Source organism: Strongylocentrotus purpuratus, unplaced genomic scaffold, assembly GCF_000002235.5.
Source record: "Strongylocentrotus purpuratus isolate Spur 01 unplaced genomic scaffold, Spur_5.0 spur5_scaffold_20, whole genome shotgun sequence".
Lineage (NCBI taxonomy): Eukaryota > Metazoa > Echinodermata > Echinoidea > Camarodonta > Strongylocentrotidae > Strongylocentrotus > Strongylocentrotus purpuratus.
In genome coordinates, this window is record NW_022145606.1 from 26,235,320 (window position 1) to 26,250,296 (window position 14,977).

General features: G+C 34.6%; 1 protein-coding gene across 1 annotated transcript in view; it reads left to right on the forward strand.

The window, feature by feature from the left end:
• The window catches only part of LOC105447410 (serine/threonine-protein phosphatase 6 regulatory ankyrin repeat subunit B-like), a 56,900-nt gene that overhangs the window by 7,745 nt on the left and 34,178 nt on the right, over positions 1–14,977 (forward strand). The window contains exons 7-13 of the mRNA XM_030993796.1: positions 634–716; positions 1,378–1,557; positions 2,267–2,429; positions 3,324–3,427; positions 4,024–4,212; positions 4,781–4,937; positions 14,707–14,846. Of these exons, the coding sequence (XP_030849656.1) occupies positions 634–716; positions 1,378–1,557; positions 2,267–2,429; positions 3,324–3,427; positions 4,024–4,212; positions 4,781–4,937; positions 14,707–14,846 (1,016 nt within the window). The remainder of the gene's footprint in view (positions 1–633; positions 717–1,377; positions 1,558–2,266; positions 2,430–3,323; positions 3,428–4,023; positions 4,213–4,780; positions 4,938–14,706; positions 14,847–14,977) is intronic.

Genomic DNA, 14,977 nt, shown 5'->3' on the forward strand with positions numbered 1-14,977 from the left:
GCGGTTATAAATAACCGCAAACTAATTTAAGAGTAACACCAAGAATTCCAGTTTTGTAATGAGAATACCTTGGTTAAGTGAATAGAAAGCTTGCTTAAAATCTATAAATATACCAACAATGATCGGTGACACATTGATACGAAATAGTCGGATTTTTAAGAATATTTTTTCGAAGTTAAACGAATTAATTTTAAATAAACTTTAAATTGCAGGAAGGATTAAATCCATGGTCATTTTCGTTTTTGTTCATTTAAGCCACGTTTCCTTTAGATAATTTTTACAGGCATGGTGCAGTTACCAGTCTTCATGACCAGGGACCAGTGCAAAATTCCAAGACACTTAATTCATTGAAAGACCGTCAATACTACTGAGCCAGAAGGGATTAGACCACACAGCGAGGTCACTGACAGGTGGCTATCTCATTAACTCAGCTCTCAACTAACATAACAAAAAGAGTAAATGGGGACCAACAGGCACCGATTGGGCAAGTTTTCTATATAGAGGGTTTTGTGGCAGTCTTAAGGTGTTTCACATTAGACGAGTTATACACAACCGCGTGCGTGTTCGCGGAATGAGTCTTATTCAAAGGTTTGTAACTACTCAATTATTAAAAAAAACATTTTACCCATACAGACAGCTCGAAAATCTACAGCCCTTCATATAGCAGTCAGAAGTGGTCATTCAGAGATACTTCAATTGATTCTTAGTCAGAGCAGGTAAGGATTAAAGAAAGACGACAAAACTCACATAAATCACAATACCTATAGTTTTACTTAACTAATCTAATGAAGTCAGCCTGATCAGAGTAGCATAATGAACGATGATCGCAAGTTTCGCAACTTAACTGAACACATTGCACATCAATAACAAATGAGCTTTGTTAAATTATTAAATTATACAAAAGTTCGGCAATTAGGTCAAGAAATAAGCCTAACAATAATAATAATGGAAGCTGGCATCTGCTTTATGTTATGAAGTCATTAATGCGGCGCTGTCTATGCAGAATGGGAAATCAGGATTTACTGTCCTTTAAGCCCCTCTTTAAGTGTTGGTAACACCGAATTTTCCCCCAAAATGTGTTTGAAGATAAATATTTATAAAACAATACATAATTTGGGTTGCACGGTGTACGCAGAAAACCTAAATTCTGTATTCTTTCATCGATATTCGGTTCAAAACACAATCGTTTCGAAAATACTTGCAGAAATGTGTTTTAAATGGCACCCTCTTTCATATCATGATACAATGTAAATGAAATGATGCCATTGGGAGTTCCCAACACTTTAGAGGGGCTTTAAGCAGGATATCAGAAAGCACATGAATTACAGTTCCTTTTTGAATTTTTCTTCAATTTTAATATTTAATTTTTGTTTACAGCCAGACCGATGAACAGACAAAACCCCGTTTAGAAGCTGTCAATAAGGATAAATGGACACCGCTACAAGAAGCAATATGCTATGTAAACGTGGAATGCGTGCGGCTGCTCTGCGATTATGGTGCAAATTTGGAGGCACCCTCAATCAGTGGAAAAACGCCTCTCTACAGAGCCGTTGAAGTGTAAGTAAAATGAAAATCACATGGCCTGTATGCTCGTTTAAATAAAATGCGATAAACAGCGGCGGGTTTTTGTTTGTTTGTTAATTCTCGCAGGTTATTTTCTTTATGTTGTCTGACCCTTGTTCGGAAAAACAATCTCCTTCTTTCTAATAAAAATACAAAGTAAACAAATCAAAATATGTATATTTTTAAACCCGTGAAAAAGAACATATTTGTAAAAATCCCGGAAAATCGACCCTTTTCGAGAAATGTGTAAATTATGCGTACACTTAGTAAAGAATCACCAGGTATACAAAATCAATGGTGGTTTTGTATAGTATGGGAAGCCATTCCTTTTATTTGCAGGTTAAAAACTGTTTTTCTGAAGGTTCGGTACTTTAAAAAATGGGTTCCCAATTCCTTTATAAAATAAGGTTTGTATTTTCCAAGGCTACGCATACCATGATTATTCTGTTTACGGAATAAGAAGCCTAAAATTACTATTATTATTTCGTTTTTAGGAGTTAGTAACCCTTTTTTCATTTTCTGAATTACGAATCTTCGGACAAATAAATACTTTTTCATTTTCGGAATTATCATAACTATGAAATACCTTGTATGGGAAATTTGGATATTTGGTATGGGATGAACTTAAAGAAAAATTATTGTTTTGGCGACTTACCCCTAGATCATGAGTATATACTTACATTAACTGCTAATCTTACCTAAGGGAATCTGTGGAAATCGTGAAACTTCTCTTGGAAAAGGGCGTAAACATTAACGCAGGTGCAAAGCTGTACGGAAACGCAACTCCTTTTCATTTGGCTGTCGAAAAGGGATATCGAGATATCGTAGAACTTCTCATCGAACGTGGACCTGATTTAGACGCACGGGTAGTATGTTTTGTACTTGTATCTTTATTTCAATATTGTTCCTTTTATTTTGTGTATATTGTTTCATGTGTTATGTTTACACTATCAACATATATTAAAAATCCAAGAGATATTGGGTAAATGCACTACGTAAAGTAATTGCACTTAAAACGGTTGAACAATATTAAGAAATAATCAAAATGTTTCATTACTTTTATTTAGTGTTCTGGTATTTTATGTAATGACGTAATTTATTTAATTTCTTTCTGGTTGGCTTCTATAAATAGGTTCATACATCTTACATCAACCACTTACCATTAGTCATGATAATTTTTCTGCTGCTTGCAACGCTTTCTTAAAAAGGGGTAAAAATAGATCTGTAACTGTTATTGTGCATCGAAAGAGAACCATACCTTCTTAGAACGTTGACGATTAAAACTTCATCTCGGTTTTGTTGTACTCATAAACAAAATGAAATAAAATGAAAGTGGGAATGTTAAACAGCACGTCACTAAAAAAAACACATCCAAAATAACTTTGTTTCCTGCATACTTGGTTGAGGAAAAACTGTAATTCATAATTCCTTCCCCCTTCAATTCATACTAAATATATAAGGATACAAAATTATATATACCTGAATATATTTCATTATTATAACATATAATTATGTGCTACACATGAATATAATAAACATGTTTAAACGATCAGTGTAGTCCCTGGAAACCCTTTAACGAAAATATTTTGCACAACATTTTTGTTTACCCTTTCTTGAAAGATCCATACAGTTTCTATACACATTCTGAATTATAAAAGCCACACGCATGCGCCCCTTTTTTGGCGTGAGGGATCATGGTATTTACAAAATAATTTATAGTCATTTTGTTTACAAAGAAAATTCCTCTCATTTTCTTAAAGACAACAAATGACTACAACGTTTTTCACGTCGCCTCAGAAGCTGGACAAGAACAGTGCCTGCAAATTCTTGTGGATTATGTCATAGGGACAGATGGCGGAGATGGGTGAGTATTATTTGCATGTTACTCTGTGCAAGTGTTGACATTTGACATTTAATTTACTTATTTTTCCACTCAAATATCACAATGTAATATAATAGAAAAAAAAATGAATTACACAAATAACGATTACCGGTAAGTATATACGAAACAATATAAGTTTACAGATTACATTTAAGTTTGATAATAAGACTAAGTATTTTAGATTCCTGATTTTATTGAGAGGGAAACGAGTATTCCCCCTCACTCCCCCTAAACAAACAACAAAAAATAAGATATCAAAACAATCTCACGTTTGTTCATTTCTTAATGGAATGTTTTCCCTCTAAATTCTCAACAAATAATAACCAAATATTATTTTTGAGAATGTCTTAACTAAGGAAAAAGAAAGGACACTTTAATAATTAGAATCTTGCTCTATATGAAGTTTGAAACTAATCAAGTTGTATTTCATACCCGTGGGGTTGCATTATAAAATATCGGGTGCCGTATTTGCTTGTCCTATGAATATTGTGCATACAATATTTAATAAATTTACATATGTCCTATTGTTAAGTAGATAAATAATCAACATTAAACTATCGAATTCGTCCATTTTACAGCAGCGAAGCGGAACAACACTTAGAGCATCGTTCGCTTATAGATTCTACTGTGAAAACTAAACTGACACCTCTGCACTGCGCCATACTCGGAGGCCACTTGGGATGTGTTCAGATTCTCTGTGATGCTGGCGCAAACGTTGAAGCCCAGTCGATAAGCGGGAAAACCCCCTTGCAACGAGCTACTGAAAAGTGAATAAATATATTTTAGATTCCTTTCATGTTTCAGCCATGCCATTAAGATAAAACGTCACTCTTCCCTTGGTATACCCTTAACTGGTATTAGGATCATAACTGTTATCATTATTGTTATCATTTGTATTATTATTTTATTTTTAAATATAATTATTATTATTATTGTTATCATTATTATTGTTATTATTAAAAATAATATATATATAATTATTATTATTATTATTATTATTGTTATTATTTATTATTATTATTATTATTATTATTATTACTATCATTATTATTATTATTATTATTATCATTTTTGTTATTATTAGTATCATTATTGTAAATATTATTATAACTTTTATTATAACTACTATTATCATTTTTTTATTTGTATCATCACTATTATTAGTAGTAGTAATAGTAATATAAGTAGTAGTAGTAGTAGTAGTAGTAGTAGTAGTAACAGTAGTAGTTGTAGTAGTACTAGCAGTAGTTTTGTTGAACTTGATATTTACATCTAATTGCCAACTATTATCCTTATTGATTATCAATTTATTTTTTCAATGATTACCCATAAAAGGAAACACGTTGATATTATGAAATACCTTCTGGCGCTGCATGCTGATGTCAACAAAGCCAACAATACTGGCATCACAGCGCTTCATATAGCTGCATCAAACGGTTTAGCAGAACCCCTTGGAACTCTTTTAGAATACCATGCAGATGTCAATGCACAGGTAATTTAATTGTTTGTAATACACTACAGGATATGTGCAATTTAACGAATGAATGCCAGAGTCATATTAATCTCTCACTTGCTTTTAAATTTGCCTACTCATTTCAAAGAATAAACAAGGAATGAAAAGTTATCCCGGACTCTAAATGCAATGGCAAGATTATTAATCAGTAGAAGAGTGGTAAAATATAACTGGTGATTACTTGTCGTACTTGGCATGTGTATCCATCGGTGGGAGAATAAAGTCTTCGTATACTTCATTTATATTTATAGTCTCAGGGAGGTTGGACACCGTTGCACATGTCTGTCAAAGCAGGCCACGATGGGATCACAAGTATTCTGATAGCATACGATTCCAACATTCATGCAGAAACTGAGAATGGAAATACCCCTATTCACATAGCGGCCGAATGGTGAGAACACACATTAATTATTAAAGCCATTCATTCCTTTAGTCAACTAATGTTATTATTAATATCAATATTTTTTATTTTTTATTTCCATGTATTAACCCGTTCAACTCGGGAACCGAGATTTCTCGGGCCCCGAGGTACGTACTCACAAACGGGAACCGAGATTTCTCGGGTCCGAGCAAGGGCTTCTTTTATTGCAGAAAAGTACATCTATTTACCTTCTAAATACAATATAAACTACCTGTATACAAACCTTGAACCTTTGGCTACATGCATCTCATTTTTTACCGACTGTAGATGCGTAATTTTTGTTTTATTACAAGTTTAGCATGAGAATGCACGAGTCCTCTTTTAGGATATTCGTATAGAACACATGCAAGTCAGTTTACGTTATTTTGATAGATTTTCGGATTCGCTGCTGCTAGCTAGCTGGGTCTACTCTGCCTAGGACTGTGTAAGCCGGACATAATGACTTTACAAGCAGCGAATTCCACACTCGCTCTGGGTACCTTTGTACTCGGCACGCGCGGATACACCGTTCAATGCATGAGCCTTGGCCTTATATGGTCATTGACGCCTATTCATGGTAACGGGCCGGTTATTGAAAAGCTTATAGTATATTACAGTCTCGTTCGACCTAGCGCTCTCAGTTCAGTTTACTCATGCGTACGTATACAGGGTACCGGGCCGACCTATTATTGGGGAGATTAGCTAGTCTCGATATAGTCCATCCCATTGTTTCGTTTCAAGGTTGTCGGCTATTATTTACTTATCGTGCTATAAAGTGTCGGAGTTTTACTATTTAGTTCAGCTTTTTGATTTTCATGATAGTTGGTTGCACAAATTAGTTCTCAATTCTTTGCTTATAACTGCTCTTTATCTATGTAAGATAGTTTCTCAAAATGTCTCGTCATCGGAGAAAGCATATTTTTAGCGTTGAAGATGCTCGAGAAGCGAACCTTGACTCGGACTCAGAAAATGAATATGATAAAATGGACTATTATCAAGCGAAGAAGAATATTCGTCGGACGTAGAAAATGAAGAATATGAAACAACGACATTCGATGATATTTCCATAAGTTATCTATAAAGCCTGTCGTCTCAAAAGTTTTGACTCCACAGCTATCTTTTACGTCATTGTATTTACGTGACAATACGCTTTTCATTTTATCAACTTGACCAATTTAGCGAATCATTCATGTATGGACCTCCTCTTTTATGAAAGGCTTATCCAGGCTCCCTCAGCTGCCCCACGCTGAGGGGGAACAAAAGAATGTAAAGAAGTAACTACTCTGGAAGATTCCCGTTTTGAAAGAAGAGGATGTAGGCGTAAATAGGTCAATTTACATTACAATACAAACAACCACTCTAACTTCTAACTTATACACCTTTACGAGGGCATGTAACAATTTTAGAGCAGGTTGAAGTAAGATATCTTGATCAACCTAAAGCCGGTCTTGGCTTGAGCGGGCATATGAAATGTTCAAATGTTATGTTCTGAAAAAACGACCCCTTACTCTTCCTTTCTCTCCCCACGGAATATTACTCTTGTCTTGAGCAACTCCGGCGGTAAAGCCACGAATATGAGACTTTTCCCGGGCAAAGATGCTACCATTGTTAAAAAAAATGCAAGGCAACATAAAACAAGTTTTCTGGCAATGAAGAAAAGCGAGTGCAAGATGAAGAAAATAATTGTTATTATTATTATTACTATTTTATTACAATATTGTAAGCATCATCATCATCATCGTCATCATCATTATCATTAGCATGTATGCATGTACATGCCATCTACAGAACTGATCATGAAATGAGGATTATCTAAGTTTTATTGACACGATAGGTTGACCAAGGACACAGATGGAGACGAAGACAAATAAAGTGAATTATCACGTTGTTTGCACTTCTTTCTTTATTGTTCCGTAATATAATGAATTACTATATTTTCAATATCATTTATTTTCGAATAAATAAAAGACTACCAATACTACGGCGATTAACTCCTTATTAGCCACACCCTTTCAAAAAACAAAAAAAAACAAACACAACAACGCAATACGGAAATAAAATACACTGAAGCACAATTCCAATTTCACGAAATTCCTGACGTATTCAGAGAGGGAAGGGGGAGGATAGAGACAGACAGACAGAGACAGACAGAGAAAGATAGATAAATAGATAGAAGGAGAGAGAGAGAGAGAGAGAGATGATTGTGATGAATTATGATTTTGTTCTAATCTCTGTCATTCATTTAGCTCTTTCCATTACATACACAAATAAAATATGCGTACAATGATTTAATGATTTAATGATATTTGTCTCTCCGGTCACCCCCCCCCCCAACTCTGTTTTTTTTCTTCTTTATTTTGTCTCCTTTTTGTTTGATTATATCTTTTTGCTAAAGTATAATGTCCGACGTATAACAAGGATATGTTATAATAATTAATCTCAAGGAAGGGATGATGTCGGCATACAAGCAAATGGCGGAATAGACAACATTATGAAGATGAAAATGGAAAACGACATAGACAGAGAGACAGACGGACAGGGAGAGAGAGAGAGAGAGAGAGAGGGGGGCGGGGGGGGGGGGGAGGGGGGATAGAAAGTTGGACGTAGTCTGTACTGTTTTTATTACTATGATCTTTTTTTCTCACCGACTCCCCCCCCCCCCCCCCCCCTCAAGCTCACAATTTTTTCTTTCCATTTTTTTGTTTTGTTTTGTTTATATCTTTGGGCTAAAGTATAATATCCGACCGTCAATATAGCATAATAAACAATTTTTGTATCAATCAGTTTGATGCAACAGGGATTTACAATCAAAAGTTTTACTTGGTATAATTGTTGTTCATTAATGTTCTTCTCATGTCGACATTATCAGCCGCTCGTTCTGTATTTTGTTTCCTATAATAAATATAAGATATAATGTGTATATCATCAGGGATATTTACGTTATAATGATTAATCTCGAGGAAGAGATGCTGCCGGCGTACAAGCCAAGCAAATGGAGGAATAGAAAACATTATAAAAAAAGATGAAGATGGAAAACGACATTGCCAGATAGACAGAAAGATAGAGAGAGAGAGAGCGAGAGAGAGGGGGAAAGAGAGAGAGAGAGAGAGAGAACGAGAGAGAGAGAGAGAGAGAGAGAGAGAAAGTGGAGGGGAAAGCTAGGGGGCGGGAGAGATAGAAAGTTGGACGTAGTCCGTACTGTATTTATTCATATAATATTTGTCTCTCTGATCACCCCCCCCCCCCCCAGCTCCGATTTTTTTTTTACCCTTTAGTTTGCCCTTTTTTTCTTCATCATATATCATTTTATTGCGAATATGGTAATACAATTCGAATTTCTGTATATGTACCAAGCAATTTACCAAGGTCGTTGAAGCATAATTATATATCATTTGTACAAAAGAATTCCAATTTTACTACCATAATGCTACCATGCATAATGTTTTACGTGTAATTTTACTTTGTCACTGATGTATACCTTGTAAAAGAAACTGCAATTCGGCTCTCGGGCCGCGAATGTTTTTTAATGAAATAAACCATTTTAAATAAAAAAATAAATAAATATAGATATCTTTTCACTGAAGTATAATGTCCGACGTATAATAGTATTGTAAATATAGCATTTTAAACATTTTTTTATATCAATTTGATGCAACAGAAATTTTCATTCAAAAGTTTTACTTTGGAAATATAATTATTGTTCAGTAATATTCTTCGCATTTCGACATTATCAGCCGCTCGTTCTCTATTTCGTTTCCTATAATAAATATAAGGTATAATGTGTACATCATCAGGGATAATTACGTTATAATAATTAATCTCAAGGAAGAGATGATGTGGGCATACAAGCAAACGGAGGAATAGAAAACATTTAATAAAAAAAGATGAAGATGGAAAATGACATTGCCAGATAGACAGAGAGACATATAGAGAGAGAAAGAGGGGGAAATAGAAAGAGAAAGAGAGAACGAGCGATAGAGAGAGAGAGAGAGAAAGGGGAGGGGGAAGGGGGCGAGAGAGATAGAAAGTTGGACGTAGTCCGTACTGTATTTATTTATATGATATTTGTCTCTCCGATCATCCTCCCCCCCCCCCCCCACCCCAGCTCCGATTTTTGTCGCCTTTAATCTATCCTTTTTTGTTATATAGATATCTTTTCGCTGAAGTATAATGTCCGACGTATAATAGTATTGTCAATATAGCATAATAAACAGTGTTTATATCAATTTGTTGCAACAGAGATTTTCATTCAAAAGTTTTATTTTGGAAATATAATTATTGTACAGTAATATTCTTCGCATTTAGACATTATCAGCCGCTCGTTTTTCACTTCGCTCCCTATAATAAATATAAGGTATAATGAAGTGTGTACATCATCATTATTTTATAATAATTTATCTCAAAAAGGAATGGTGCCGGCTTACAAGCAAACGGCGGAACAAAATTGGCAGATAGACAGAAAAAGCGACCGAGTGAGAGATAGAGGGAGAGAGAGAGACACATAAGCAGAGAGAAAAAGAGAAAGAAACAATCATTTCTTATAATTATCTATTTGTCTGTGACATTTTTATCTTTATCACATATTCTTGTCCATTCCATTATCGTGCATGAATGCCTTTGTATGAGTGTTTCAGATAGGGTAAAGTCTGGCTTTACGTTATATGATTTTTATTTATTAGAATGTCGGAACGTGATCCCATTTAAAAAATTTAAAAACAGCAACGACAACTGCAATAACAACAAGACCCTTCCCTACCCCAAAACAACATAAACCAGGGTTATACATGAATACAAAGTCAGTTCATTGTTGTTGTTGTTGTTGTTTGGTATTATCGGCGTTTCATTCTTTTTTTTAGAATATTTACGCCTTTCACTTTATTTTTTTTTCTTCTATTTGTTGGTACTATTTGTAAATTCATACTCTTCTCTTTTTTTTTTTGATAATATAATCTCAGATCTGTCATCCAATTATTCAATTATACCCTTACCTTACTTCCGCTCTTCAGAGTTTATAGTCATGACAACGACCCGTACCCTCAGCAACGTTCATTGTTCCTCTCCTTTCACCCCAACCGTCCCCATTCTGGATTCTTCTTTAGTTTCATTTTATCATGTCTATATCTTTTCGCTATAGTATAATGTCCGACAAGAAAATATTATAACCGTCAATTTAGGCTGATAAATTATTTCATATGAATATGATGCAACAGAGATTTACATTGAAATCTTTAATTTCTTATAATTTTTTTTATTTTTCTCATAAAATTGAGTATCTAAATAAAAAGAGAAAGAAGAAGAACTAAATAAGAAATATAATACTTGTTTGGAACAAGTATAGGTGGGCTGGTCAACTACAATTTGAGACAAAATAGAGCAAAAATAAGCGACATACTGCTTACAAATTCTTAAAAAACAATATCATGTAGATTCATAACGTGAACTACATTCACCTTCTGTAGGCATAACACGCAAATTATGAAGTTTTTGAAATGAGGCCTTTAATCGAAATTTTCACTATGATGACCTCATCAAAATGAAAAATGGTGATTACTTAGCTTGTAGAGAATTGTCTTAGCTACAACATATCGAAATTTGGAAGAAAATCAATCAATATTTACAGAGATACAATCAATTTTCCATAAAATTGCTGACGTCATAATATGCAAATTCGTATTTTGAGTTCCAAGGCCATTTGTGATGATGTCACGATATTTGTAATGGCCAAATGAGACATGATTTCATATCTCCGACTCATACCCTATCCAAATATGAAAAAAATTAAGGGTCCGGTTTATCCAAAACAGCTATAATGGATTTTGTATAGGCAAGTTTTTGCCCATATATGCTATGAATTACAAGAGCTCGCGCGCACGGACATTTTTCTTGAATGGACGCTCATCTTAATATTAATGGTCATAAATAGATGAACATGGTATCAAATTGTTTGAAAAAATATGGGAATTATCATGAAAGAAAACAAAATGGCGATTCTATGTTGTGTAATGGTGTTACGCGCGAAAACGCGCGCGCATGCGCGTGTGCGCGATTTTTTATAAAATGCTTAAAATGACCTGAAACGTATGCAAAATAAATTTAAGACGATATTTTGAGCATTTCAAAATTTTGCGCGCGGACGTACGCGCACGCACGCGTTTTTTGACCTGAAATTGACCGGACTGATATTGACCTTGATCATGATAAATATGAATGTGAAATTACTTTTAGTTATGAAGATATGATCATGAGTTGATTTTCAGAAAATTTCACAAAATGGCGCCTAGATGACGTCATCATTCAAGGTCAAGGTTGAAAAATTTGCTGTGTTTTGTGCATATGCCTATACATATGTGTGCCAAATTTCAAGGTATTTGATTGAGCCATTTTCAAAATATCTTGCACACAAAAAAGTGGGTCGAAATAAAAAAAAAAAATAAAAAAATAAATAAATAATAAATAAAGGTGATTTTAACAAAAATATAAGGTGGTCTGTATTAGATACAGCCCACCTGATGAGGCGAAGAAGGAGAAGAAAAGATAACGAAGAAGAAAACCCTACGAAAGAGCTGAAAGAACTGAGAGGCTTGAAGCACAGCAGAGAACGGCCGTGCAACGTGTTCTCGACATGACAAAGCCAGATTGGCAAATGATCTGCGCATGCGCTATGTTCCTGTTAGTCAAAGCCTCTGGCCGCTTGAACGCACACGCATTGTGGCGCGCGCTGAGCGGTCTCACGGTACGACGTGTTCGATTTTTAATCTCGTTTGTGAGGTGGCTATCAGGCTGAATAATGCCGAGCTGAACGGGTTAAAGATATTTACAAAAGGAAGGTGTTAGGATTTTTAAACAATATTTTTAATTCTGTACATGTACAGTGTGAGTCTAGAAAAATGCTAATTATTTAAAAAATATATATGAACAGTAGATCCTCATACATCTCATGAAAGAGTGTTTTATTCCAAATCATTTGGTTACATATTTGTGGGGAATGTGTTCACGCTAGGATAAACCGGAGGCATTGTTTGCGTGAGTGCAACATTCGACTTGCACCAAAGTTGCTTATGTGATGTTGGAATAAAACAATTGGGATTTGGGTATTAATTTGGTCTTTGCAGATCCAATAACATCCCTAACCAAATTAATGATACCACACATATCAAATATCGAAAATCAAATATCAACGGACATAGAATGGGCGCTCGCGTGTGTGTGTTTGTGTGCGTGGCTTTGCTTCTACAAAAAAGCTTATGCAATGCATTTTATTTGATACATTCAATTCATTCTCTCACTCCGCTAAACCGAACATAATACATACTGTAGGCATCACTTTGGCGCAATGCATCCTGTTCATCCAAGCGTGAACACATACCACACAAAAGTGATATCAAATGATTTGGGACAACACACTCTTTCATGAGATGTATACTAATTTACTGTTCATAGATGATTTTTAAAACAATTAGCAATTTTCTAGGTGTAATTTTTTTTTTTTTGACTCACCCGGTATACAATATATAATTTGTTTTAATTAATTTATTTATTTATATTTGTATTTATTATTATTATTTTTTTTTTCTTCCTCTGTCCATCAAATGCCATATACTAAATACGTATTTATCATCATTCCATCCCCGAGTACGGCGTTTAAATATAAATTTCTTTGTTATTACAATGGACGCCATCTTCATGGCTTGCATGGGGTGCTCACACTGACATATGGAAAGGAGGAAAAAGAGAAACATGATAAAGGAAAGTAGGGAGGAGAAGAAGGATAATAATAATAAGAAGAATAAGTAGTAGTAGAACTAGCTTTCTGAGGAGCGGGAAGATCATACCACTGTCGCAAGCTAAAGCTTTCAGAACATGACGGCTAAAACATATTTCATTTTTTTGAAAATCCATTGCGACGACGTATTTAAAATGACGTGATCTTTGGCTAAGTAATTATATGACAGTAGGAAACAAGGTCTTATTTGCATCAGATAATGCAACATGCACACCATTATTTATGAACGGTTTAATTTCAATAAAGTTATGTATGTTGTTATGTTTATACTTCAACAGGAATCGGCTTGAAATGCTGCAAGTTCTCATTGAAAATGGCGTCTCTGTAGACTCGACAAACACAATCGGATACACAGCTCTTCTATTGGCCAGCTCAAAAGGGCATCTGGGATCCATCACATTTCTTTTGCAAAATGGAGCAGAAGTTAACAAACAAGTGTGTTTCTTTTGATTTCTTTAGGACGTATCTTTTCATCCTACAGTGCAAAGTTTTAATGTTCGATAATTATCAACTTAACATTAGGATAAACCATTTTCGCCATACCATGACACACATACTAAAATATTTAGGACTTCTTATTCTAGTTTCTTATTTTTTTTTTCTTTAGCACGTATATACGATATTTATGTGGGTGTGTATTTAAAACGCATGCATTCACTGAGCAGTTAAAAATATTGGACACTATCCATAATTTATGCTTTAAAATGAATAAGAGATATAATTCGAACTTATCTTTCATTTATACAAAACACATATAAATCAATCTTCTTTAATATGAAATGCTATATGATCCGTACCGACCACGCATAAGTAAACATCGTCAATTAACCCCAAAAAAGCATATCAAATTATATTGCCAAAATAAGGGCATCTTGCCATTCAAATTCAGATAAGCATGTCCGTCTTGTAGAGTTATATTAAAACCATTCAGGCTTGAGACTAGAGTTGGCATTTATAATTCAGTCCTCATCTGTGTTTCTCTTTTTTCTTTTCTTTGCTTAACAAAAAAGTCTTGCATATGCATATTTTAAATACTATTGAATGGCTACTTGCTCCATTTTGTTGCAATTTGCTAATAAATCAGGCCTTCACTATGCCCATCCAATCGTACACATATGATGCTAGAATTTCAATTATTTTTAATTCAACGTATATACATTTATATATATATATATATATATAAATATATCTTATTGGCGATTTGGGAGAAGCTTTCGAACAATTAGTTTTAATTATCTCTCATTTAATATCAGATATCTTGTTCACTGCTCGGTTCTGGAATCATTAAAATGATAAGAAAGTTGGCCAAGTACTGGTAACACATAACAAGCACTGTACACATACACATGTATATGGGACTACACACACATGCGGCATAAATCTTAAGTCCAACTTAAAATCTTGAGTCCAACTTAAAATCGAGCGTAATCTTTGTGATACACTTCCAGGTTACAGTCCCTTGGATGGCATTATGGCACACAAGTTTGACATTAAATGCGCCACCGAATGTAGCCAGTTGTTATTACATTGTTTTTCTTCATTTCGTGGTTTGATTCTCTCACAAGTCAAACCATAATTCAACCCCGATACTCTTAGCTGCTGTGTACGGCCACCAGTCCTGTGTTGAAAAGCTGATAGCACATGATGCGGACCCCATGAAGAGGGATAATGACGGTGATTCCCTCGTTCACCATGCAGCACTAGGGTAAGCACAGGGTGATTCTCTCATTTGTTTTGCTTTACTTAATAGGGAAATCCTGGCATTAATTTCTATGATTTTGATAATAGCAACAAGCCCTTAAAGGCACAGTAACCTTCACTATTAACTCCCGTAAT